The following is a 27778-nucleotide window of genomic DNA, read 5'->3' as shown; positions in this document are numbered from 1 at the left end:
AGTGCCTTATAGTTTTCTGCATACAGGTCTTTTGTTTCCCTAGGTAGGTTTATTCCTAGGTATTTTATTCTTTTTGTTGCAATGGTAAATGGGAGTGTTTCCATAATTTCTCTTTCAGATTTTTCATCATTAGTGTATAGGAATGCAAGAGATTTCTGTGCATTAATTTTGTATCCTGCAACCTTACCAAATTCATTGATTAGCTCTAGTAGTTTTCTGGTGGCATCTTTAGGATTCTCTATGTATGGTATCATGTCATCTGCAAACAGTGACAGTTTTACTTCTTCTTTTCCCATTTGTATTCCTTTTATTTCTTTTTCTTCTCTGATTGCCATGGCTAGGACTTCCAAAACTATGTTGAATAATAGTGGTGAGAGTGGACATCCTTGTCTCCTTCCTGATCTTAGAAGAAATGCTTTCAGTTTTTCACCATTGAGAATGATGTTTGCTGTGGGTTTGTCGTATATGGCCTTTATTATGTTGAAGTAGGTTCCCTCTATGCCCACTTTCTGGAGTGTTTTTATCATAAATGGGTGCTGAATTTTGTCAAAAGATTTTTCTGCATCTATTGAGATGATCATATGGTTATTATTCTTCAATTTGTTAATATGGTGTAGCCCATTGATTGATTTGCGTATATTGAAGAATCCTTGCACCCCTGAGATAAATCCCACTTGATCATGGTGTATGATCCTTTTAATGTGTTGTTGGATTCTGTTTGCTAGTATTTTGCTGAGGATTTTTGCATCTATATTCATGAGTGATATTGGTCTGTAATTTTGTTTTTTTGTAGTATCTTTGTCTGGTTTTGGTATCAGGGTGATGGTGGTCTCATAGAATGAGGTTGGGAGTGTTCCTTCCTCTGCAATTTTTTGGAAGAGTTTGAGAAGGATGGGTGTTAGCTCTTCACTAAATTTTTGATAGAATTCACCTGTGAAGCCATCTGGTCCTGGACTTTTGTTTGTTGGAAGATTTTAAATCACAGTTTCAATTTCATTACGTGTGATTGGTCTGTTCATATTTTCTATTTCTTCCTGGTTCGGTCTTGGAAGGTTATACCTTTCTAAGAATTTGTCCATTTCTTCCAGGTTGTCCATTTTATTGGCATAGAGTTGCTTGTAGTAGTCTCTTAGGATGCTTTGTATTTCTGCGGTGTCTGTTGTAACGTCTCCTTTTTCATTTCTAATTTTATTGATTTGAGTCCTCTCCTTCTTTTTCTTGATGAGTCTGGCTAATGGTTTATCAATTTTGTTTATCTTCTCAAAGAACCAGCTTTTAGTTTTATTGATCTTTGTTACTGTTTTCTTTGTTTCTATTTCATTTATTTCTGCTCTGATCTTTATGATTTCTTTCCTTCTGCTTACTTTGGGTTTTGTTTGTTCTTCTTTCTCTAGTTCCCTTAGGTGTAAGGTTAGATTGTTTATTTGAGATTTTTCTTGTTTCTTGAGGTAGCCTTGTATAGCTATAAACTTCCCTCTTAGAACTGCTTTTGCTGCATCCCATAGGTTTTAGATTGTCGTGTTTTCATTGTCATTTGTCTCTAGGTATTTTTTGATTTCCTCTTTGATTTCTTCAGTGATCTCTTGGTTATTTAGTAACGTATTTTTTAGCCTCCATGTGTTTGTTTTCTTTACGTTTTTTTCCCTGTAATGCATGCTAATCTCACGGTGTTGTGGTCAGAAAAGATGCTTGATATGATTTCAATTTTCTTATATTTACTGAGGTTTGACTTGTGACCCAAGATGTGATCTATCCTGGAGAATGTTCCGTGCGCACTTGAGAAGAAAGTGTAATCTGCTGTTTTTGGATGGAATGTCCTATAAATATCAATTAAATCTATCTGGTCTATTGTGTCATTTAAAGCTTCAGTTTCCTTATTTATTTTCATTTTGGATGATCTGTCCATTGGTGTGAGGTGTTAAAGTCCCCCACTATTATTGTGATACTGTCAATTTCCTCTTTTATAGCTGTTAGCAGTTGCCTTATGTATTGAGGTGCTCCTATGTTGGGTGCATATATATTTATAATTGTTATATCTTCTTCTTGGATTGATCCCTTGATCATTATGTAGTGTCCTTCCTTGTCTCTTGTAACATTCTTTATTTAAAATCTATTTTACCTGATATGAGTATAGCTACTCCAGCTTTCTTTTGATTTCCATTTGCATGGAATATCTTTTTCCATCCCCTCACTTTCAGTCTGTATGTGTCCCTAGGTCTGAAGTGGGTCTCTTGTAGACAGCATATATATGGGTCTTGTTTTTGTATCCATTCAGCAAGCCTGTGTCTTTTGGTTGGAGCATTTAATCCATTCACGTTTAAGGTAATTATTGATATGTATGTTCCTATGACCATTTTCTTAATTGTTTTGGGTTTGTTTTTGTAGGTCCTTTTCTTCTCTTGTGTTTCCCACTTAGAGAAGTTCCTTTAGCATTTGTTGTAGAGCTGGTTTGGTGGTGCTGAATTCTCTTAGCTTTTGCTTGTCTGTAAAGCTTTTCATTTCTCCATCAACTCTGAATGAGATCCTTCCTGGGTAGAGTAATGTTGCTTGTAGGTTCTTCCCTTTCATCACTTTAAGTATATCATGCCACTCCCTTCTGGCTTGTAGAGTTTCTGCTGAGAAATCAGCTGTTAACCTTATGAGAGTTCCCTTGTATGTTATTTGTCATTTTTCCCTTGCTGCTTTCAATAATTTTTCTTTGTCTTTAATTTTTGCCAATTTGATTACTATGTGTCTCGGCGTGTTTCTCCTTGGGTTTATCCTGTATGGGACTCTCTGCGCTTCCTGGACTTGGGTGGCTATTTCCTTTCCCACGTTAGGGAAGTTTTCGACTATAATCTCTTCAAATATTTTCTCGGGTCCTTTCTCTCTCTCTTCTCCTTCTGGGACCCCTATAATGCAAATGTTGTTGCGTTTAATGTTGTCCCAGAGGTCTCTTAGGCTGTCTTCATTTCTTTTCATTCTTTTTTCTTTATTCTGTTCTGCAGCAGTGAATTCCACCATTCTGTCTTCCAGGTCACTTATCCGTTCTTCTGCCTCAGTTATTCTGCTATTGATTCCTTCTAGTGTAGTTTTCATTTCAGTTATTGTATTGTTCATCTCTGTTTGTTTGTTCTTTAATTCTTCTAGGTCTTTGTTAAATGTTTCTTGCATCTTCTCGATCTTTGCCTGCATTGTTTTTCCGAAGTCCTGGATCGTCTTCACTCTCATTATTCTGAATTCTTTTTCTGGAAGGTTGCCTATCTCCACTTCATTTAGTTGTTTTTCTGGGGTTTTATCTTGTTCCTTCATCTGTACATAGCCCTCTGCCTTTTCATCTTGTCTATCTTTCTGTGAATGTGGTTTTTGTTCCACAGGCTGCAGGATTGTAGCTCTTCTTGCTTCTGCTGTCTGCCCTCTGGTGGACAAGGCTATCTACAAAATAAATTCTTAAAATCTTACAATGATTGCCATGAATATTTGACACATTTCACATATATCTAGGGATCCAAAATTACTGAATATAATATTTACAAGTATTGGTACTAATAAAAGATTATATCATAATCAAATGCAGCTTATACTGGCAATGCAGTGGTTTAATTTTTAGGCAATACATTAATATAATCATGTTTTAAAAGTTAGAGAAAGACATAATTATATTGATAGTGGCAAACAAAGCTCTTTGGCAGAATTCAATAGGTGATAATAATGAAAAAAACCCAATAAGATATTAGTTACTATGTCCTTAACTGGATCAATATTACTGAGCTGTAGAGCAGTTATTCCACCTACAGAGAAATATTAGATTAATTTCCACTAAAGTCACTAGGAAAGAAAACTAGAAGGTTCATATTGTTTCAAATGTTTACCACTTTAGGGACTTCCCTGGCGGTGCAGTGGTTAAGAATCCACCTGCCAATGCAGGGGATACTGGTTCGAGCCCTGGTCCAGGAGGATCCCACATGCCGTGGAGTAACTAAGCCCATGAGCCACAACTACTGAGCCTGAGCTCTAGAGCCTGTGAGCCACAACTACTGAAGCTCACGTGCTGCAACTAGCAAAGACAATGTGCCTAGAGCCCATGCTCCACAATGAGAGAAGCCACAGCAATGAGAAGCCCAGGCACCGCAACGAAGAGTAGCCCCCACTCTCTGCAACTAGAGAAAGCCTGCGCATAGCAATGATGACCCAATGCAGACAAAAATAAATGAATAAAATAAATAAATTTTAAAAAATGTTTACCACTTTATTGGAGTCATTAGTGAAGGCAATTAATCATATAAAATAAAAGGATAAATTCATATTTGCTTGTCAAATATACAAATAATAATAATATGTACCCCAAGGAATTAACTTATATTTTATTTAAAAATAAAACAATAAAAAATATATTAGAATAAAACATTAACGTACAATGCATGAGTCTTCACATCTACAGATCCTACTCAGTTAAAAGTTACTAAGAAAAGGAGACTGCAATTGATAAAAGTATAAAATAAGATAGAAATGAACCTAACAAGAAACAAGAACAGCCTATACATGGAAAATTATCAAGTATTTTATATGATAATGCACACACACAGACACACATATTTGGAGAAAGGGAAAGCTGAAGTCATATCATGGATAGAAAGATTAGATAAACCCAATATATATAATACCAGATATTTTTCTTGGAGTAGAGACTTATTGAATAAGCAAAAAAAAAAAAATGTATTCAGGAAAATCCTGAAAAAGAACATGAAGAAAGCTGGTTTTACCAGATAGTAAATCATACTACAAAGCCTCTGTAAATAAAAGTGTGTTATTTGCATATATCTGACTGACAGATCATTGGAAAAGAAATTTCAGAAGTCAACCAAAACGTATGAAGAAATTTAATATCAAATAGAAAAGTGAGAAAAACCTCTCAAATAATTGGTGTTGGAATATTGGCATATTTTTACTGAAGAGCAAAGATAAACTACAATCCATTCCTGTTTTCACACCTCAACAAAAATGTCAAGTAAATCAGGAATGGACTTTTTTAATTAAATGAACTTTTCTTTCTGAGGGAATAACAAGAACTAGTTTACTTGCTCACCTGAAACAACAAATACAGAGATATAATACATGCAACAATGATAGTAAAAAAAAAAAAAAAAAAGTGGACATCAGGCAATAAAGGAAACGATCCCTGAGAAATGAGAAACAAAAGAGGTGAGTCACATGATAGCTCAGATTATTTTCAGGAGGATGTTTCCAGGCCATGGCACAGGGAGGACAGCAGAATCCCTACATCAAAGAGAGAGCTGAGAGTCCTTGGAGATCAAGGCAGAGAGAGTTCAAAGAACAGACTACCAGACCGGAGAGATCTGCATATAGACAGACCCCAGAAGTCTGCAGAAGCCTCCCTGAAATATCCAGCAGAGTACTGACTATACAAACATGTGAAGAAACTAGCTGATACTACAGGAAAAAAATATATATATATGTTTAGAGGAAACAGTACCTGGGATTCACAGAGGGCCAGGTATAGTAGCTATTCCAAATAGTTAGACTTGAAAAAGTCAAAATTCAGGAGGCCTTGAGTAAATTAAACTAGCAGGCTTTGTCTCAGTAGTGAGGAACAATTATTCCTAAATTGAGTTCTGCTCAGGCCCCACCTAATAGATTGTAAACATCAAATCTACAAGGGTCAAATTGTTTCCAAGTCACTTAATTGCATCCCTGAACAAATACCTCAAGAATACTTATGGGCATACAAATATATACAGTAAACAACAAGGTAAAACACAATGTGTGGCATCTGCATGTAATGACTCTGTCCAAAAATCTGCACTAAGACAGGAATAAACTGTAGAATAGCTTCTAGCAGTATAATGCCATGTCCCTGGGATGACCCCATCTTTACCCCTCCCCACCCTGCATCCAAATAAAATGCCTGCTTGAAAAGTCTCAATGCTGCTAAAAGAATTTTATGTATATTCTAGCCAACACCTAATGATTGGCCCCTGACCTCCTTCTTAGTGCATTTACTTAAGGGGCTTATGGCTGTGAAGATGTTATCTTTTACAATTCAGAAGTGTCTTCCTCAGCACCAGAGAGTGATTCCTTTAATACAGAATCATCAGGAAGGATAGAGCCTCTGTCTTTTAGTGTCTTCGGGAGAACAGAATCCTAACTTCAATAACTGCCAGCTAGAAATGCTGTTGGAAAATGGTGCCAAGAGACTTGCTCGATGCAGGGTTGCCACAAACGTTCAATTTGTAAAAAACGCAGTATCTGGGAAGCACCATAAAGCAAAGCACAATAAAACAAGCTGTGCCTGTAAATAATAATAATTATAATAATAATTGCCAGCTAGTAAATGCAGCTGGCCTAATTGCTTTTACAATGACCAACTCTTTGTAATGTTTCCCTTCTCTGATTCTACCAAGCCTTCACTCACCAACCCCTCCTCCTTCATTCTCCCTTTAAAACACCCTCTCACCTTTGCACATATTGGAATGGAGCTCGGCTCTTTCCCCTACTGTCAGTAGTTACTGAATATAATCTGTTTTCACTACTTTAATGTCTGGCTGTTTATCTTTGACATCTCCATTCCAGGCATGCCAGCCAAACATTTTAGCTTTCCATTGCCCCCAGCACTCTTCATCCTCTGGGTCCTCCTTCACTCCCACCTGAATTCCCAACCATCCGGTTTCCTCAGCATCCCCATGACCACCGTGACTATGCCAACACTGTAATCCTGTCCTTACTCCAGGCCCTTTAGCCCACTGGTGTCCACTATCCTCCCTAGCTCCTTTTGACCTCCCTTCCATTATCCCTACATCTCCAGCTCCCCTTCCTACCCCCACCTCTGCCTTGGACCACCAGGTACCCAACCCATTATCTTGCTCAATCTCTCCTTTTCTTCAACTCCTCATAGACATTAATTCTCCTGGGCCTTTTTACCCATTCCTGCTCTTTATCTACCTTGGCCCATTATCTTGCCATCCCTATCATCTTCTTCGTTCCCATGACGCCCTACACCCTTAGTACCGCAACATCCAGCATCTCCTGGACCCTTAAGTTCCTTTCATGCTCTATCACCTCTACCCTTAAACTCACCAGTGCTCTTTAACCCCTCCATGACATGAACGAAACGGTGCCTTTTAACCTTCTATTCTCTACCCTCCGTTTCACATTCCCACATCTCTGGGCTCTCTGTCTGCACCACCTCCTTCTCTCTATGCCACCCTTTTCCTGTGCTCTCGCTCTTACCCTGCTCTATCACACACCTGTGCGTTGTAACTCCTCCAACAGTCTAAGTGTCTTCATCTAAAGAGGCAATGCGGGACTTCCCTGGTGGTCCAGTGGGTAAGACTCCATGCTCCCAGTGCAGGGGGCCCAGGTTCAACCCCTGGTCAGGGAACTAGATGCTGCTGCATGCATGCCACAAGTAAGAGTTCACAACTGAAGATTCCCATGTGCCACAACTAAGACCCGGTGCAGCCAAAATAAATAATAAATAAAATAAACAAATATTTTTAAAAAACAAAAAGAAGTATTTGATAACTATGGGCCCGATTAATTGGGCATAAATTTAATTCTTTCAAAAAAATAAAAAAATAAAGTGGCAATGCATTTCACTTTTTACATTCTGGACGTTGTAATGTCATCCTCCTGAGTTGATTACAGAGTTGGAAGGAGTATAAAGGGTGACTTGATAAAAGGGGGTCTGAAAATACCACTATTTCCTTCATATATGAACACAATATCAACACACATATGCTGACTATATGAGTTTGATTTTTTTGAATGAAAATGAGACTGTGAGTTTGCGTATGCATCATACTAAGTGTGTACTAATATGAGTGTGTATCTCTAAATAGTAAGTCTGGGGATGAGTGTTTGTGGTGGATCTGTGAGGATGTATGTAAGTATGTGAGTTTACGTGACTATTTGATTGTGAATGCATGAGTGGCTTTGCAAGTGTGTGTGTATCACTGTGGGTGGGTTGGGGTGGGTGGTTGTGCATATTAGGGGATGTCCACCATTATGCCTCTTACACCTTACTTGGATATTGAAAGATATTGGATAATGGACCCAGATAAAATGTAGATTTGTTTGTAGAAAACCCAAAGATTTGATTTGAAGTCATGTTTTATATTTCTTGAATAAGTACAAGAGTAATCAGGGTTCATTATGGAAAATCCAGCAACAAATAAGAGGACGATGGCAACCATTCGATGCTCTTGAACGGTCAGTAGCATTGGCCTATCTGACATCTGGAGGAATGACCTTTTAAAGCATCAAATGCTGGTGCTTTTGTTTGTACAGCCCTCATAAATTTCTCCTTTTTTATTGCTTTTGTTCTATTTAGATTTCCTATCACTACTGACTTATCAGTATGAGTAAAGTACATTTTCCTACAGAATTTCCAGATCATCTAGAGTTCCAATATAATTTTCAACAAATGCTTGACTTAGAGTTCGTCCTTTTACTGTATTTCTTTGAACATCCTTCTCAGGTACTTTGTTTCTTTGCTCATTAAATTATGGTGTGACTCACTGGTGTGAAGATTAGGAGAAAACTCACTTTGGGGTGGAAAAATGGCTCTGGGAAACAGCATCCATGAGAAACATGTGTTGCACTGCCACTCCCTCACGTGTCAGACCTCAGTACCCCGTGCTCCTCCATGTGAGACCCCAGCTGCTCCCCAAATCATGGAAAAGGAAGAGCCTTTCCCAAACACTTCAGTGGTCTCTTTGGAGATGCTAATTAGAAACTTGTAATTGGTTTTAGTAACTAGCAACCGGGAAAAAGTTGTTCAGAAACGTCTTCAGTTCCCCAAGACCGCACTGTCAATGCCGTTCCAGATGAAATAATAATTGAACTTCTGTCTGGATGTCATGACCTTCACTCTGTGCTCACTGTCCAAACAGAGGGATGGAGTCTGGTGAGTACTTTCTCTTTCAGTCTGACAGTCAGAGGCTGTAAGGGAAGTAGGCATATTGGAAGTCAGAGTTAGTGATCATATTGGAAATCGGAATTTTTCGGGGTCTGAAACTGATCCACTGAAAAAAGCCCACAGGAAAGAGAAATCATTTCTGAGGTATCAACTGAACTATGAAGAGAAATCGGGGTCCTAGACATCCCAAATCACTCAGTGTCTCCATATATGATTACATGTAACCCTCGCTGAGAGTTTAATGATGTTTAATGCAAATGATGATTCCTTTCAGCTGTTTAAGGACTATAGTTCTGAAACCAATCATTTTTAGCCCACCCTACTGGGATCACAGACAGTTTCTAGAATCACTAGAGGAGTGCCTATAATACCTCCATGCTTGTAATTTGCTGTATGGTGAACCTACAGGAATCGTCTAATCCAGTAAAGAAACGGTGTATTTGAATGAAAAATCCTGGAATAGAAATATTTTCTCTAACTCTGAGAGTATAAAGTGCTTAACAAAGACAGTAATTGTGTCCCTACTGAAATCATCCACTGCCTGCTGATGGTGGTGAGGCTGTCTTCCTCCTGAAGTGAAGGAAACACCATTTAAAGAAAAGGTAACTAAAATCCTGCATTTCAGACAGAAGCTGTCAGACTCAAAAGTATCCTCTGAGCTTTTCTCTGGTTTTAAAAGATTCTAATAAAAACTCAAAGATCTAAATTTAAACTTATAAAATGCACAAACTCCACTTCTTATTACACATCTACTTTTGAAATTATGTCATATATTAGTATCTTTCACACAACTCGCCTCCTTGATAATAGTTTTACTTAAGTCAGATATTAATGAATAGATAATTATATGATCTGAAATTAGTAATAATTTCATTTCTAACCCCAAGTGATTTTATCCTGTACTGGTGTTTGACATCCCATAATCTAAGCAAGACATGAGATTGTTCAATAATTCCCATGATCGGTGCTATTGTATTTTTCTTCTTGGCGAAAAGGCAGCACGTCTTCTCTTGTCATCCTAATATAGAGCGATTCTTGAATTCATTAAGTCCAAGTCATTGGGCAGGACCCGGCAGTATTATGCTGCAATCAGCACATCTGACATTTTAGTAAGATTTCTAAATCCTCATTTGTAATTGCTTTTGTCCCATAGAATAAATCTTTACAATTAAATTGAAGGTTGTTACAATCAAAATTATAAAATAACATACCAGCAATATCAAATAAAATCAAGGTATTAAAAATAAGACTAAATATATACCTGAATCAGTCAAAGAATGTAGCTAACATAACAAGCTTTTTAGCACAGCAGGACAATTAAACCCTCTGTCTTTAAAATAGGCACAGCCAAACTAAATTCTCCATTTTGCCCCTAAACAAGGCGTACTTTTAAACAAATACCTAACTTCTCTGTGTCTGTATTCTCCCCATCTTTACAACGAAAGGAATAGTAGTGTCTGCCTCATAGATTTGTGAAGAAAAGCAAAATTGTCACATGCACGGCTTTCACTGCAGTTGTTCATACATGGAAAGTGACTCTTGAGTGTCTTCCAGGCCATCATGATCAGCCCCAGAAACTCTAGATGGGCATAAATGAAAGTGAAAGCTCCCAGGCACATTGGCTCCTATATTTTCTTGTGTTGGATCCTGCAAATGCTGGTAAATATCATTTTTCCTATGTGTACGACTGGCAAATGGAGCAACAGAAACATCACGACAAAGGATTTGGGATACTGTGCTGGGGTAGGTAATAACAGAATTACACTTTCACTCCTTGCAACATTGTGGTCATTCCCTGATGTTTTATGCTTGGGGCTCATGCTCTGGGCCAGTGGCTCCATGATTTTTATCCTGTACAGGCATAAGCAGCGGGTCCAACACATTCATAGGAAAAATCTTTCGCACAGATTCACCCTTGAGGCCAGAGCAACCTGAAGACTCCTTGTCCTTGTAAACACCTTTGTATCATTTTACACTCTCTCCTCCATCTTCCAAGTCTGTATTGCTCTTTTTAATAATCCCAGTTGGTTACTAGTGAACATCTCTGCATTGGTTGCTGCATGTTTCCCAACTGTCAGTCCCTTTCTTCTCACGAGCCATAACGTCAATGTAATACAGGCTCTGCTTTGCCTGTGTAAGGAATGCAAAAGCTACTGATCTTATCAGAAAGAGATAAAGTTATGTTTTTGTACCATGTTCACTTGTGTATCCACTCATCCTCACGGAGCTGTAAGTGAAATTATGGAAGTCACATCACAAGGGAATGGTACACAAGACATAAAATTCTGCCCCATAAAAAATGATGAAAAGTAGTAGCAACTGTAAATGAAACATTATGTAATTATTATGTAATTACTTATACAATTGAATTGTATTAATGTTTGTAGTGGAGTAGTTCAGAGTCAATGAAATTTTAAAAAAACAGAAACAAAAGAACAGTAGAGCCTGACACAATCTGGACGTCCTGAGGATGTCTTTGAGTGTGGAACTTTCAATTTCACATAATGAATTTATCCAGAAATTAACTAAACATGGAATTTCTGGAAAAGTTCCATAAAAAAAAGAATAGCATGTAGGATGGTCATTCAAGAAACTGAAGAGAAAAATGTTCTCAGGGAGTAATGAGGTATCATGGGGTGAAGATGGAATGGAAATCAGTTTCAGAGAGTAGGTATATTGGGAGCCAAGTTATGAAATTTGTATGTTACATTGTTATAAAGATGGTGCTCATGTGAAGTATAATGATATATAGGAAGACAGCATATTTAATTTTTTTTTTCATGTAGCAATGGCCAGATTAAATGGAGTGGGGAAAAAGAGAGTATAAAGATGTTTTGGACAATTTAAAAAAAAGAAAAAAGAAAACATGAGGTGAGTGAGAAAATTTAAAAAGACATGATGTTTGGGATAAGATGGCACAGGTTTTGGCATCTGTAGAAGACAGATTTTTCTGTATAGTGTGAGGATACCAGCTGACCATATTGGAAAGAAAGAGATTTGAAGGAGTACTCTCATGTCAATTACATGAGGAATTAAGTGGAGGTTTTTACTAACCACACACAGTGGAGGAATAGTTATTTGGGGAAGAAAGTCATGAATCCTTTTTGTTTGTGTGGAGTTAATGGCAGGTGGATTTCTGCAGGAGCAAAATTGTTGTCTCAAGTATAGGAAATATTTTAATATAGCTATCTCTGTAAAGTATTAAAGATACAATCATTTGAAAAACAAAGATTGAGTTTGAAATAATGGATATTGATATGTTGAACCTTGTGGCCTGGAAATAGAGAAATACAAATTTTTAGCTGAGAAGAGGCACTTTGAAATATTTACCACATATTAGACCATAAACATACATATATATATATATATACACATATATGTATATATATATACATATATGTATATATGTGTATATATATACATAGTATGTTATACATAACATAATCTATATATATAATATATACATTATATATATATATATATATATACACACACACACACATAGTATGTTAGATTATGTTTGTTATTCATCAAGTAATAGTACTGGGAAATTGTACCTTAATAAATGTTGTAATAGTACCATTTAATTATACTGATGACCTACTGTAAAGTCTATTATATGGTCATGTTGTGCTTTTAATAGGTTAAAAAGCCATGACATATATATTTCATTATTTTACTTTAATCCAAATGTTTTAACTAGATCTCTTGAAAACAACAAAAAAAATCCAACTGAAGAGTCAAACCATGTTAGACCTGGGGTAAGGAGATCAGGATGGTGGAGGAGGAGGACGCTGGGCTCATCTCCCCTATGAACATATCAAAAATATTTTTACACCTACATGGGGGAAAATTCTCTTGCAAAACGAAGTGGAAACTGGTTAAAGTACTCCTGTACAACCAAGGCTGTAAAGAAAGATATACACAGAGTCAGGCAGGAAGGGAGGTGAGGCAATCAGGGTGGGATCCACAGGCATATCACAAGCTTGGAGATCCTCCCTGGAGAGTAAGGGGTTCAAACCACATACTGGGCACCCCAGCCCTGGGGTCCAACCCCAGGAAGACAATTCCCCTTGGTTAGTTTGAAAACCAGTGGGACTTCAAGGAGGGCTGTAAGAAACAGATTCCACTTGTGAAGGGCACACTCAAGCTCACTTACTCCCAGGAACAAGGTGGTGAAGGAAGCAGACTGAAACTGCCCGGGGCTCTGGCCAGTGTCCCGACTGCTCCAGTGAATGCCCTGGCCCACACCAAGTGCCCGTCCCAGCCCCTCTAGCTCCAGCGCAGCTCCCCACTAGGGAAAAGACTACCGCTGCAGGGGAGTGTGCCCTTGGGGCGGGGGGCGGGTGAAAAGCAGGCTAGACCCGGCACTGCATCTGAACAAGGGGAGAGCAGTCATTACTGGCGCTCACGGAAGCGGCGGATCAGGAGCTGTCTGGAACTCTGACTGACATGCCAGGAACGTCCCAGCACACTCCAGCCCACACCGGGCACCTGCTCTGACCCCTCTTGCTTCAGCATCGCTCCTTTTGGGTTGAAGGTGTTGTTGCCAGGAGGATGGAGGGCACACACTCAGAAGAAACAGAACCAGCTTGGACCCTACCCTCAGGGCTTCTGCTCCAGCACCTTGGGACCCAACCCCACCCCTAATAGGGTGGTGATGGCCACTGAGCAGAGGGGAGGGAAAGCTCCTGCTCGCACCTGGCTCTGGCTCTATCTCCTCCATCTCCAGCCGCACTTCCCACCAAGGTGACAGCTGATGGCAACCCTGGGGAAGACGTGACCTGTGCTTACTTCAGATCCAGCTCTCCCAGCAAAGCCACTGGGCACACGCAACTGCATAGAGATGCTCCCACATAAGGACAGGCTTACTGACTCACCTAATTTCATTGAGACAGAGAAAGTTAACCAAAATGAGAAGACAGAGGAATTTGTTTCAAATGAAAGAAAAAGAAAAAAAATAACTGAAAAAACAACTAATGAAAGAGAGATACACAACTTACCAGATAAAGAGTTCAAAGCATTCGTAACAAGCATGCTAACGGAACTTGAGGGGAAAAATAGATGAACACAGTGAGAATTTTAACAAGGAACAAAAAACATAATAAAAAATCAGTCAGAGTTGAATAATACAATAACTGAAATGAAAACCTCACTAGAAGGAATTAACAGCAGACTAGGTGATATAGAAGAAAGTATAAGTAATCCGGAAGACAGAATAATGGTAATCATCTAATCATAACATCAAAAAGAAAAACAAAATTTTTTAAAATGAGGACAGTTTAAGAGACCTCTGGGACAACATCAAGTGTACTAACATTCCCACTATAGGGGTCCCAGAAGGAGAAGTGAGAAAAGGGTTAAAAATGTATTTGATGGGGGCTTCCCTGGTGACACAGTGGTTGGGAATCCACCTGCTTATGCAGGGGACACGGGTTCGAGCCCTCGTCCAGGAAGATCCCACGTGCCGCGGAGCAACTAAGCCCATGTGCCACAATTACTGAGCCTGTGCTCTAGAGCCGAGCCACAACTACCAAAGGCTGCACATCTAGAGCCTGTGCTCCACAACAAGAGAAGCCACCACAATGAGAAGCCTGTGCACTGCAAGGAAGAGTAGCCCCCCGCCTCGCCACAACTAGAGGAAGCCTGCATGCAGCAACAAAGACCCAGCGCAGCCAAAAATAAAATAAAATAAATAATTAAAAAATATATATATTTGATGAAATTATGGCTGAAAAATTCCTGACCCTGAAGAAAGAAACAGATATCCAGGTACAAGAACCACAGAGAGTCCCAAGCAAGATGAACCGAAAGAGACTCACACCAAGACACTGAGAATGGCTTTGGAGGTGGTATGCTCTTACACGAGCATAAATTGCTCTTAAATTGAGAATCCCCTGTATTAGAATACAGTTACATGCCCTATAATGGGAAGGCTCACACAAGCATAGTGCCTTCTATTTACCAAATGATTGCACAGGAAGGTCCCCATGAGCCTCACAGTACTCAACTGAGATTTGCAGGGCAGGTGCCACCTCAAAGGAGCAATCTGAGACTCACAAAGGTTAAACAACTTGTCAGGACCCAGAAGTTCTGCCACAAAACTCAAGTAGTAATCCTCATAGTACACCAGAACTATCTTTATACTCCTATTCTTGTCTCATGCTGTATAAAATTAAAAGAATCTCCCCAACTGTCACTACTGGAAGTGTGTGTGTTTTATTTCAGGAACTATGACATTCACCAATATGCCCATAAAATTCTCTTAAAAGCACTAGGAATGCCTGGACCCCACTCAGAGTTTTTGTGCAGACATACGGTATTAGAGAACCATATTAGAAGACACATTCCATCCAAAAGGTAAGACCTGTACTTGCAAATCTTTCTCCATGGTCAGGCTCTTGAGAAGCCCTGCCTTGAACAACCAAGCTTCTGATCCCTGTTTTTAAGGACAAGATTGAAGCTCTGTTGATTCAGAAATGAAAAGAATCACAATGGTGCTTCTAGACTTCGGTCTTCCTCCTTCTTCAGAAGGTCTGCTCACTTCATGCAGGATTGGTGGTGGTTCCAAAATGAAATATCCACCAATCCATAATACAGCAAACACTTTAAACACCAAATTCTCTAGTTCTACCCTTGTGCTCCTGATTCAGGAGTTCTTGGAAGTAGAGTAGACCTGTATTATGTAGGATGTAGACACATACACATTTACAATACTCATGAAACACGAAGAAGTGATGAGTAGACAGTTGTAAGAATTATTGTTAGACTCATTTATCATATCTTTTATTCTCATATCAACAAACAGCTGGATTTGAATTTTGTAAAAGCCACAGCAAACCACATTCCCTTTAACTTTTTATTTTGAAATAATCACAGATGTACAGGAAGGTACAAAGATAGTAGAGGCATTCAGAACCTTCACCTAGTTTCCTCCGAGAGTTACATCTTACACAAATATAGTACAGTATCACTCTGTGAACACAGTAAACAAATTTGCAACCAAAGTCGCTGAGAAAATGTTTCTGCCCAAAAGCCATCACTGTCCTGGAGATTCCTGTAAAGATGAAGATGAAGGAGTTGGCTACAAGCAAGTGCCTGACCATCAAATCTGCAGACCCTAACCTTCACCCAGAGAAGGAAAGCAAGATATAATGGTAAAGAAGAGAGAAATTCTCCAGGATTCTAATCATAGTCTGTGATAAGAAGACCATTTCTATTGCCAAAAAAACCTGGAGGATCTGTTAGTTCCCAATGACTGACATATTTCTTCTGGGGGATGCTGCAGGAGAACCTGAAGCAATGGTTACGTTTATCATTTCAACTGAAATTCAATATTCTCCACTTACCATTAGTTCTCACTGAGAAATATTTACTTAAGTTTTACTTTCATTAAGAGCCTTCTAAGAGTTGAATATGTAACTCTGAAAAACCTTTACAATGTAAGAATCACTGCTAGGAAGCTCAGTAACGTCTTCATCCTTCACAAATCTTGGAGATGGAAACTACTACTATTTTTATTCTAAAGAGGAAGAAAACTTAAGCACAGGGAGTTCCGTGATTTCACTAAATTCACACATTGGTGAGCAGCAGATATGGGAACTTCAACTTAGTGGAGACGGTAACAAAGTATAGTATTTAACCATCATGATATACTGAAAAAGGTTAGCTACGTTCTTCCAATAATCTAGACCTATATTTAGTTGTTTTCGTAACTTGTCAGCATGTTTTAGATTAGTGGTATGTTATTTTGTAGTTTTAGCCGTGACAAGTTTCCATTTATGAGTAAAGATTTTTCTATATGCCAATACCAATTATGCATCAAGCTTTTGAGATCTTAATAAAATGCAGATGCTCTGACTGCAACCCAGAACAACAGGAACCTGGCCCATGACCAATTCAGATTTAATGACTGTAAGACTGCGTCAACGTTAGTATGGTAACAGAGAGGCTCTTTACGCTATGAACAAAACGGGGTGGCACCTATCACTGGAATTGAACAATTTCATGATACCCTAAAGTGTGGTACATAAAACACTACAATACAATAAATACCCTACAGTACAATAATACCCTAAAGTGTGGTACAATAAAACACTACAGTAGGGCTGCAGGATACAAGGTTAATGTATATATACCACCAATGAACAAGTGCAATTGAAAATTAAAAACAAAAACCAAAAATAAAGGAAAGAAAATTTAAAACAAATCACCTTTTACATTAGCACCGAAATTTTTAAAAAGTTCCTTTACAGGTGTTAAGTTCCTTTACAGGTGTGTTTCATCATGGCAGCACATGAGAGGTCTGTGATGAAGATATAACATCATTAACAGATTTTGAACCTCAGATTGAAAGTCACTAAAAATAGAGCCTCAAGAAATCTAAGAATAAAAACATTTCATAACTTGATTAGTGGGCCTTTCCACACGTCCTTGATCCTTTGACCCCCCCTGCCACCATCTCATGAATTTTAAATGATTTTAACTTTTAATTACTCTGCAGAGTGTAACATGATTTGACTAATCTTCAAGAAGGACTAGACTTAGTTTCCCCTACTAATAATTCCCTGATGCACAGTACATTCTGAAACCTGCTTAAACAATTTACCTTACTCATTATATTTGTAAGTGTTTTCTCCATTATGAAATCTTTGGTGATCCTGAGGCCAGGTCATTTCCTGAAGGCCTTAATATATTCTCTTGTAAGGTTTCTTTCCAGTATAAATTCTCTCATCACTCCAAACATATGAACATTTAATAAAAACCTTACCACACACTTTACATCTGTATCTTCACTCCATGTATATTCTGGTGTCTGTTGAGACTTGAGTACTGCTTAAAGGCTTTGCCACACTCATGACACTTGTAAGGTTTCTCTCCAGTATGAATTCTCTGATGAACTGTAAGGCTTGAATTCTGACTGAAGGCCTTGCCACATACATGACATTTATATGGTTTCTCTCCAGTATGAACTTTCCTATGTTGAGTAAGGTTTGAACTCCCAGTGAAAGCTTTGCCACACTCATGACATTTGTATGGTTTCTCTCCAGTATGGATCCTCTCATGGCCCCAAAGGTGTGAACGTGTGGTGAAATCCTTACCACACTCGTTACATTTATAAGGTTTCTCTCCAGTATGGATTCTCTTATGTTGAGCAAGATTTGAATGCTCAGAAAACGCTTTGCCACACTCATTACATTTGTAAGGTTTCTCTCCAGTATGAATTCGCTCATGACCCCAAAGGTGTGAACGTATCATAAAGTCCTTACCACATACATTACATTTATATGGTTTCTCCCCAGTATGAATTCTCTGATGCCTTGTGAGGTTTGAGAATCTGTTAAAGGTTTTGCCACACTCACTACATTTGTAAGGTCTCTGTTCAGAATGAATTCTTTGATGATTAGCTAAGACTGAGCAATGGCTAAAAGCCTTCCCACAGTCATTACATTTGTAGGGCTTTTCTCTAATATGTGTTTTCTGGTGTTGTGTAAGCAATGAAGGATGCGTTAAAACCTTCCCATTTTTATTACAAATGTTGGTTTTGACACTAGGAGGAATTATTTGAAGTGGTGAAACTGAGGAACAGTTTTTCATAGACTTCTCAACTTGATTACATTCATAAATTTTCTCCTCAGTTTGAAAAATCTGCAGTTCAGCCAAATGTGAATGAAGGCTTAATCCAAGCCTATTTTCCAAACATTTCAAAAACTTGTTTCCTGAATAGCCTACGTTACTTTTTAGTTCCTTATTCCTCATATATAACTTGTAATATCTGTAATATTGAGACATACTTCTTACAGAAACATTCTGCTTTAAAGGAAAATTATTCCAGGATTTATGATGTTGTTGATCTCTACTACCAGTGAGATTTTTGCAAGGGGTTGTAGTCACTCCTTTGTAACGTTTTTCTTCATATTCCCACTGATTCGCAAACTTGTGCATATTTTGCTGGACTTCACTGAAATCAAAATCATCAAAATCATGACTTACAAGTCTTTCAAAAACCAATGTCTGAAATAAGTCTCCATTATTAATGTCCTCTTTTGGTGATAATTCTTTGATCACACATCTGGTAGACATATCTGTAAGATATAAGGCTTCCTTTTAACCAGATTGGAAGATAGATATTTTATGCTGAAAAATATAATATTACTCGAAAGGTAAAACTCATGATTAACAGACTTATCAAGTTTTACAATCATGGTCTGCAAATGTTTAGGAACACAAATGAATAAGATTCCTCTAAAAAGAAAGGGTGATTACACACAATTCAAATTATTTTCAGGGAAGCCTATTTTCAAATGCTCTGTTATCAAAAGTTACAATAACCTTGAAAGAAAAGGAATTTCTCCACAGGCACCCCAAAGCACACAACTCATGGGAGGCATACAACTGTCTAACATTTGAAAAATAGAAGATATTAAAAATAATCACTGGGGTCCAGTGGTTAAGACTCCACGCTCCCAATGCAGGGGGCACAGGTTCAATCCCTGGTCGGGGAACTAAGATCCTGCATGCTGCATGGTGGGAGGAAGGGAGGGAGGGTGGGAAGAAGGGAGGGAGGGAGGGAGGGAGGGAGGAAGGAAGGAAGGAAGGGAGGGAGGAAGGGAGAGAGGAAAAGTTTCTTAAGAAAATTAATATTAAAAAAAACACTACTGAATACTTGTATACAACACTAAAACAACACTGTAAGCATAGCAAAACATTATTTTGAATACTTGTTGTACAACTATACCCATGAAAAATAGGCATACTGCAACATTAATGATTAGTTCACTGTGCTTATATTACATAACATATGCTAAATATTAATTATCTGTTAATCAAAATAAACAGGAATAAACATTTTAGTAATGTGAGACAAATCCAGCCATAAATCATAAATAATAAGAATTTACATTTGTTAAATACACACACACACACAGACACACACACAGTGTCTGTGGAATTCTAAAGAATTCACCTATAAGACTAAAAGAAAGGACATATTTCAGAAGGAGCACACAATATGAGAACTGGAAAATATGTTAAAAATCACTGATTTTGAAATAAAAGGTCCAGGTAAATATGTAATATTACAGAAATTAATGGGGAAATGTGACAACAAAACTGACAAAGCAGGGAACGCCAAATGTACTTCTCTGTACAAAACAAGAAATGAACTCACAAAAACTGTCAGAATCAACTTTATAAGAACTCTGGAAATTAATCAAAGGATTCCAGCTACCAGGAACACTCTTAACCAAGAAAAAGGCAGCTGTTTTTTCTTACGTTGACCCATCCCTGTTCCTCAGCTAGGCAGTGGCCTTGAAGATGAGAGTCCCACAGGCTGGTACAGGTTTCCAGAATCAGAGGTGACAGAACAGACCTTATAAAGAATTTCAACTGTTTGGATTTTGGTTTTTTGGTTTTGTTTTTTTTCTTTCGATCTGCCTGATGGATACCTAAAGGATTGGCTCAAAGTACCTGCAAAACTATACCTAGGTGGAACAGCTAACTTGAGGGCTTGGTCAAAAACATTTAAAGGTAAATATACTAGCCACTGCCACCTAGGGCAAGGGATAACAACTTGGGCAAACAATGGACAAATCGAAAACCCTGGGAAAAAAGTGGGGAGTGAGTTGTACTGGGAATTAAGGACTTTGAACATCTGCCACATATTCCAGGGAATCTAGATAGATTTGGGATGCCTAGGACTGGGAATATAAGAAAAGACCTGAGAAGCTCCTAAGCCCTCATGTACAGCTGAACATCAGATTTTCTGCAAGAAGTGAATGCTAAGGCAGAGTTGTAAACTCCTTGCCTGAGTGCTTAAGGAATTCTCCAACACAAAGAGCTCATCTACAAAGAGTATAAGGTGGTTTTGTTTTGGTTTTGGTTCCAGGTGTTTAAGGAAATGTGTCAAATCACTAACTGACCAATAAGTCAACAAAGATTTCAGTGGCCACACACAGCAATGAAAACACATCACACAAAATTAGTTGAGAGAAATAAAGACACAACAGCAGTCACAAGAAACAACAAAATCCAGGGGGGTGAACGTGGGGGGAGGAGTGGATTATGATTTCCAAGGTTTCAACATACTCAAAATATCCCATTTGTTAAACAAAAGGTTACAAAGCAGGCAAAGTAACAATAAAGTATCAATATAACCCATACAGAAAAATGAATAAATAAATAGCATAAATTGTCCACAATGGAGCTCAAACTTTGGACTTAATCAACAAACACTTTAAATCAACTAATTAAGCTAAAGGGAATGATGGACACAGAATTAATGAAGGTAAGGAAAACAGTGTTTAAACAAATAGAGAATATCAATAAAATGATAGAGATTATAAAAAGAAACTAAACAGAAATTCTGGGGCTGAAAGGTAAATTTATCAAAATGAAAAATTTCCTAGAGAGGTTCAGCACCAGATTTGATTAGGCAAAGGGGAGTATCAGCAAACTTGTAGGTAGATCAGTCAGAATTACCTAGTCTAAGGAGCAGAAAGAAAAAAAAGACTGAATATAAATGAACAGAGCTTAGGAGACCTGTAGATACCATCAGTGGACGAACATATGAATTATGGGAGTCCCAAAGAGAAGGAGAAAGAAGGCAGAAAGAATATCAGAATATGGTCAAAAATTTCTTAAATGTGAATAAAGGCATGAACCTACAAATCTAAAGACTGAATGAACCGCATGTAGGAAAACTCAAAGAGAATCACATGTAACAAATTATAATCAAACTGTTAAAAGACAAAGGGAAAGAGAGAATCTTAAAAGCAGCAAGGGAGAAGGTAGGTATTTGTCATATACAAAAGATCCTCAGTAAGATTAAAAGCTGATTTCTTGCCAAAACCATGGAGTCCAGAAACAATGGATGACGTATTTGAAGTGTTGACAGAGGAAAAAAAACTGTCAGCCAATTCTATCTCTAGCAAAACTGTCTTTTAAAAATGAGGGAGAGGGGCTTCCCTGGTGGCGCAGTGGTTGAGAGTCTGCCTGCCAATGCAGGGGACACGGGTTCGAGCCCTGGTCTGGGAGGATCCCACATGCCGTGGAGCGACTGGGCCCGTGAGCCACAATTGCTGAGCCTGCGTGTCTGGAGCCTGTGCTCCGCAACAGGAGAGGCCGCGATGGTGAGAGGCCCGCGCACTGCGATGAGGAGTGGCCCCCACTTGCCGCAACTGGAGAAGGCCCTCGCACAGAAACGAAGACCCAACACAGCCATAAATAAATAAATAAAATTAAATTTAAAAAAAAATAGTAGAAAAATGTTTAAAAAAAAAAAAAAAAAACGAGGGAGAAATTATGACTTCCAAGATAAACAAAAGGTGATGGATTTTCTTACGACTAGACCTGCCCTATAATAAGTAAAAGAGAGAACACTTCTTTTTTTTTTCCTTTTTTCATTATGGTTTATTACAGGATATTGAATATAGTGCCCTGTGCTATACAGTAGGACCTTGTTGTTTATCCATTCTATATATAATAGTTTGCATCTGCTAATCCCAAACTCCCAATCCATCCCTCCCTCACCTCTCCTCCCCCTTGGCAACCACAAGTCTGAAAAGAGAGAACATTTCTTAATTCATTCTATGAGGCCAGCATTATTCTGATACCAAAGCCAGACAAAAACAGCTCAAGAAAAGATACTACAGACCAACATACTTTATGAATATAGATGAAAAATCTTCAACAAAATACTAGCCAATTGAGTACATAGCATATTAAGATTATACATCATAAAAAAGGCAGCCTTGTACCAAGAATTCAAGGGTAGTTGGTTCAACATATAGAAATCTATCAATATAATAGCCCACATCAATAGTAGGAAGGGGGGGGAAACCTACATAATCATCTCATTGTATGCAGAATAGACATTTGAAAAAAATCCAGAAACCGTTCATGATGAAAACACTCAGCATACAAAAAGTGAACTTCCTCAACCTGATAAAGATCATTTATAAAAAACTCACAGCTAATATCATACACAGTCAATGATGAAATAATAAAAGCTTTCCACCTAAAATAAGAAATAAGACATGATGCCCACTTTCACCACTGCTATCCAGCTATTCAATGTTGTACTGGAAGTTCTACCCAGAGCAATTATGCAAGAAAAAGAAATTAAAAGTATACAAATTGGAGAATAAAAAGGAAAATTATCTCCATGAGCAGATGACATAATCCTGTATAATGAAAATTCCATAAAATACACACACACACACAAGACCTACTAGTCTTATAAACGATGTCAGCCAAGTTGCAGGATACAGTATCTACATATGAAAATCAGCTGTGTTTCTATACATCAACAATGAACAATTTGAAAAAAAATTTTTTTAATAATTCCACTTACAATAATATCCAAAGAATAAAATACCTAAGAATGAATTTAAGCAAGGAGATGAAAGACATATAGACTGAAAACTACAAAACATTGCTGATATATATAACTATTAAGGACCTACTGTATAGCACAGGGAACTCTACTCAATACTCTGTAATGGCCTATATGGGAAAAGAATCTAAAAAAGAGTGGATATCTGTATATGTGTAACAGATTCACTTTGCTGTACACCTGAAACTAACACAACACTGTAAATCAACTATACTCCAATAAAAATTAAAAAAAAAAAAACATTGTTGATAGAAATGAAAGAAGACCTAAATAAATGGGAAGACACTTCATATTTATGATAATATTCACCAACATGGTCTATAGATTCTATGTAAACACTATCAAAATTCCAAGAACATTTTCTGGAAAAATGGAAAAGATGATGAAATTCATACGGAACTGCAAAGGGCCCTGAAGAGTCAAGGCAATATTGCAAAAGATATGATATACACAGAATAGATAAATCCACAGAGACAGAATGCAGACTGGTAGGTGCCAGGGACTGGGGACAGAGGAAAATGTTGAGAAACTGCCTAGCAGGGAATGAATGCTAACCATACTTTTTTGAACAATAAACAATGGCATACACATGTAATGAACACTGCTGCAAGAACAACAGTTTGGCCAATGGTCTCACTGATATGTGGTTATGAACTTGCAATTTTCTCCCTGGAATAAATCTCTGTACTTGAGAAAACCCCAAATCAAACAAGATGATCGTTAGTATACTTAATCAACATTACCACACTGCCCTTGAGAGACACTTTTGTGGTGATCCACAAAACCCAGAAGGACAACTGGAACCATTTGTGTCAGGCTCTCATGATACTTTCTATCTCAGCATCCTGGAACATGCTGGCCACTCTACTCAGTTACTTCAGAGGGCACTTCCCCATGAAGCAGGATGATACTGTAGCATCTCAATCAAAGCATTCTCCACTCAGAATTTTCTTTTACCCAGTGAAACTCCTCGTGGCAGAGTTCACTAGAGCTTGTCCAGCACCTAAAGGGTGGGTTATCACAGCAGAAAACAGAGAATAACATCTCAGACACCAAGTAGGTGTATTTCAGAAGCAAGTTTCAGAGGCAAAATCACACACACCCAAAAAAAATATGAAATCAGGTAGAGCCCAAGCTTTTCCACATTTGCATACTAAGTAGGCACTGCCAAGAGAGAGAAAAATAAAAGATACGAGAGTAAAGTAAGGGATTCAGATTTTGTGGGATGTTGAAATGGGTCCTGGGGTCTGCCTACAAACCCCAAAATGTGCCTGAGATATGCTCCCCGTGAAGGACTGGGGATCAAAGAAAGGTTCTCTCCGCCCACTGTCTTTACAATACTGCTGAGGAACAATCTCAAAAGATGCAGGCTAGTCCCATGATACATGCTCCTAAAGGCAAAAGCAGAAACGAAGAAATGCCTGAGGCACCTGAAGGGGCAGAAAGGGCTTGAGACAGGCCCCTGTACTCGCCTGGGGCCCCAGATGCAGTGGATAAGCAGCCGGTGTCCCCCATCCCCAAAAGAAGGTCTCTCACGTATGTGAAATGGGGATGGAAGCTAGAGAAGGAGAGGAGCCGGGACGAGAGAGACCTCAGCTCGGATGTGTGTGGACTGAGAACGGAGTCTAGAATGAGAGGCTGGTCCCCCAAAGTCCAAACACAAAAACGGTCACAGACGGCAGGTAACAGAAAGTTGTGAGTCAGGATAAAGACTTTGCCTTTGACTTTGCAACGAGGTGGAATACCACTGGGATGGGAGGAAACTTTTAAGACACATGAATAAGAGGAGGGGAAGTACAATTTCCTTCGCGAGCTCACAGCAATAAACTTCTGTCTTCCCAAAGACCTCCCACATTTAGGAAGAATTTCCTAAAAAACATCTGATGAAGTAGCCACCTCTTTGCCGTCTGAGTTCTTCCGTATGTTCGTATCATTGATACATTCCCACCCACCTCATTTTTTTTTTTTCTCTCTATTTTCACCTCACTCTTCAGAGGCCAGGGCTCTCTCCGCTGCTCCAAGATGAAAATAATATTCACCTCAGAAAGACAGATTCCTGCTTACATGAAAAAAGGTGAATGATGTGCTGTGGCTTTTCCATAATACAATTCCAGCCCTTTGTCCAACTGAAAAGGGCAATACAGATGGGACAGAATAATATTTCACAAATTTTTTCAATGATGATCTTCTTCCAAATGCTTAAAGAATATTTTAAATATACAGATACGTAGCTTTCTTCCAAGAACTACTAAACCAGTAGTGCAGGAGTAAAATCAGGCAGATAGCTTAAAATTTCGCCATAAGATTTTGTGCTTACTCAGCTTCCAGAACCACCACCACCTAGCACGTCATGGACAGATCAACTGAAGAAAGAGAAGGTTTAAATTCCAGACACTCCATTATAAAGCCTCTCATCTCTGAATCAACATGGCTTCAACCTTAGGTGAACAAGGCAGGGGTTCCCAAGACACTCAAGATAAATGCAAAGACACCCGAGGGCAGATCCCAATTTCCGGAGGGAAACTATCCTCACCCAGGGAGACCAGGTTCCTGTAGTTCTCCAACATCACGTCCCTGTACAAGGCCCTCTGAGCAGGGTCCAGGCATTCCCACTCCTCCTGAGAGAATTCTACGGCCACATCCCTGAATGTCAACAGTGCCTGAAATGAGAACACATTTCACCAAGAGGCCATCAGGAGAGTACTTATCTTCACACAAAATGAGAAGAGGAGAGAGGTGCCAGCATCAATTAGATAGAAGTGAGTGTTCTGATAGAGCCACAAAGAGAATCTTGAACAATATATCCCTAATTTTGCTTTATTACACTTTTCTATCAGAGGATGTCAAATCTACTAAATTACTGAGGAATTTAAAATTGCATGCAGAAAGAAAAAATATATATATATACACAAATGAAAAAAATTCAACAAAGCATTGTCTAAACACAAGTTCCAGACATTATATACCAAATGATAACTAACTTCCAGATGAGGTACAGTAATGTCTTTAGGGATGACAAAGTCCACAGTAGCTTTAAAGAAAGGTAAGAATTGAAAAAATGGGATAATGATAATTACAGTAACAACCAAAAGTTACCATACAGTAAGAATTACTCCAAATGTTTTATAAGTATTAACTCATATAACAACATAGCATCCAATTTATTCCCACCTTACAGAGGACCTAACTCTGTTATTCAACAGCTAATAAATGGCAGACATCACCTGAACCAGGTGGCCCGGCTTTAGAACAGAACCTACAGCATCATACGTTTAAGTATCAGATATGACATTAAAAGTACGATGACACAGTTGTTTCCTAACTGAGAAAACCTGAAACAAGTTCAAGGCTGAAAACACAGAACTGGCTGAAAGGTCAACACATATACACGTACACACACATGCATACATACAATGAGGACTATTCTTACTGCTCTTAACTCATTAACATGGCACGGTAGGAGAAAACTTAAGGACATGGAAAGCATGTAAGACACACTTTCAAAGTTAAAATGAATATAAGACTTATTTAGGAAACGATGGTGTCGTTTATACACACCATGGGTTCCTGCTCACATACACAAGTGGGTGCACTATAAACATACACGCCAAAATTAACTGAAATAAAAGTGGTAGTGTCTAAAATGACATTTTTTAAATACACCTTCATTTTCTAATATTTTTTACTTGTGCATTTCAGCATTTTTGGTACAATGAACATGTATAAATTGTACTAAATTTAATTAAGATTGTCAACATTATTCTATAGTAGCCTGGTTATTAAAAAACACTGCAAAAATTGAGAAAAAATACATTAGAAAACTTAACTTTGATCTCCATAAATACATAGAGTGCGTAAAAATACAGAATAGAATCTGTGTGGCGATGAGAGAAGATTGAAGGAAGACCATGGGGCGAGTCCAAGCAAACCTGTCAGGCAGGATACTTGAGAGTGAGAGATTATCAAGTCCAAATGGCATTTCAGGACAGAGAGGCCTGAATAGTAAACTAAGAATATGATTTTACCTGAGAAAGAGTCATTCCTGACTCCTTGTCCTTTCCTCTTCTTCCTCTTCAGGGCTTCTCTCTCAGGCAAGGTGAGTCCTGAGATGTCAATCCTGAGTGTCAAAAGATGCTGTTTAATGCTTGGAATCGACACACCCCCTTCCTGAGTCACAACCACAAACACAGGGAAGACCTCAGCACGTGGAACAGACAGTCCTCTGCTGTAAGGTTTTTGACCCCTTTCTCCAGAACTCACTCCCCTCCTGGTTAAGGCACACACAAGCTGCAGCAGTGGGGACCCAGGAAGGACTGACCCTCCCCTTCAAGTCAGAGACCCAGTCCTGACCGAAGGCCATGCAGAGGACAGCACCCCCTCCACCCCTCTAGTTTAAGGGCTGGTCTCAGTCCTAAGAAACAGATGAGCCAGAGCCCTAGTGCTCAGGGCTGGATACAGATTCGATC

General features: G+C 38.5%; 2 protein-coding genes across 18 annotated transcripts in view; one reads left to right on the top strand and one right to left on the bottom strand.

The window, feature by feature from the left end:
* LOC309616875 (zinc finger protein 320-like) overlaps positions 1–27778 on the bottom strand; it is a 212429-nt gene that overhangs the window by 179588 nt on the left and 5063 nt on the right. For 4 of the 17 annotated variants that reach the window (XM_082368181.1, XM_082368192.1, XM_082368179.1 and 1 more), the window contains exons 2-3: positions 27338–27429; positions 25846–25972 (exon numbers count right to left, since the gene is read on the bottom strand). In XM_082368181.1, coding sequence (XP_082224307.1) covers positions 25846–25972; positions 27338–27352 — 142 coding nt within the window. In that variant the 5' untranslated portion in view covers positions 27353–27429. Of the gene's footprint in view, positions 1–2550; positions 8941–12424; positions 15357–15675; positions 19003–25845; positions 25973–27337; positions 27447–27778 lie in introns of those variants that run through there. The other 13 variants (XM_082368178.1, XM_082368188.1, XR_014237639.1 and 10 more) reach the window with 12 other exon arrangements.
* On the top strand, positions 10460–12216 carry LOC309616947 (vomeronasal type-1 receptor 4-like; the record flags this gene model as incomplete). Its single annotated transcript, XM_082368359.1, is given in 3 exon segments — positions 10460–10507; positions 10511–10849; positions 10853–12216. Coding segments are annotated over 3 exon segments (609 nt in total), but the record flags the coding sequence as incomplete, so codon positions are not given.

This window comes from Balaenoptera borealis (genome assembly GCF_965194805.1).
Source record: "Balaenoptera borealis genome assembly, chromosome: 19".
NCBI lineage: Eukaryota > Metazoa > Chordata > Mammalia > Artiodactyla > Balaenopteridae > Balaenoptera > Balaenoptera borealis.
Note: the sequence above shows the minus strand (reverse complement) of the source record. Positions and strands in the feature narration are given on the sequence as shown.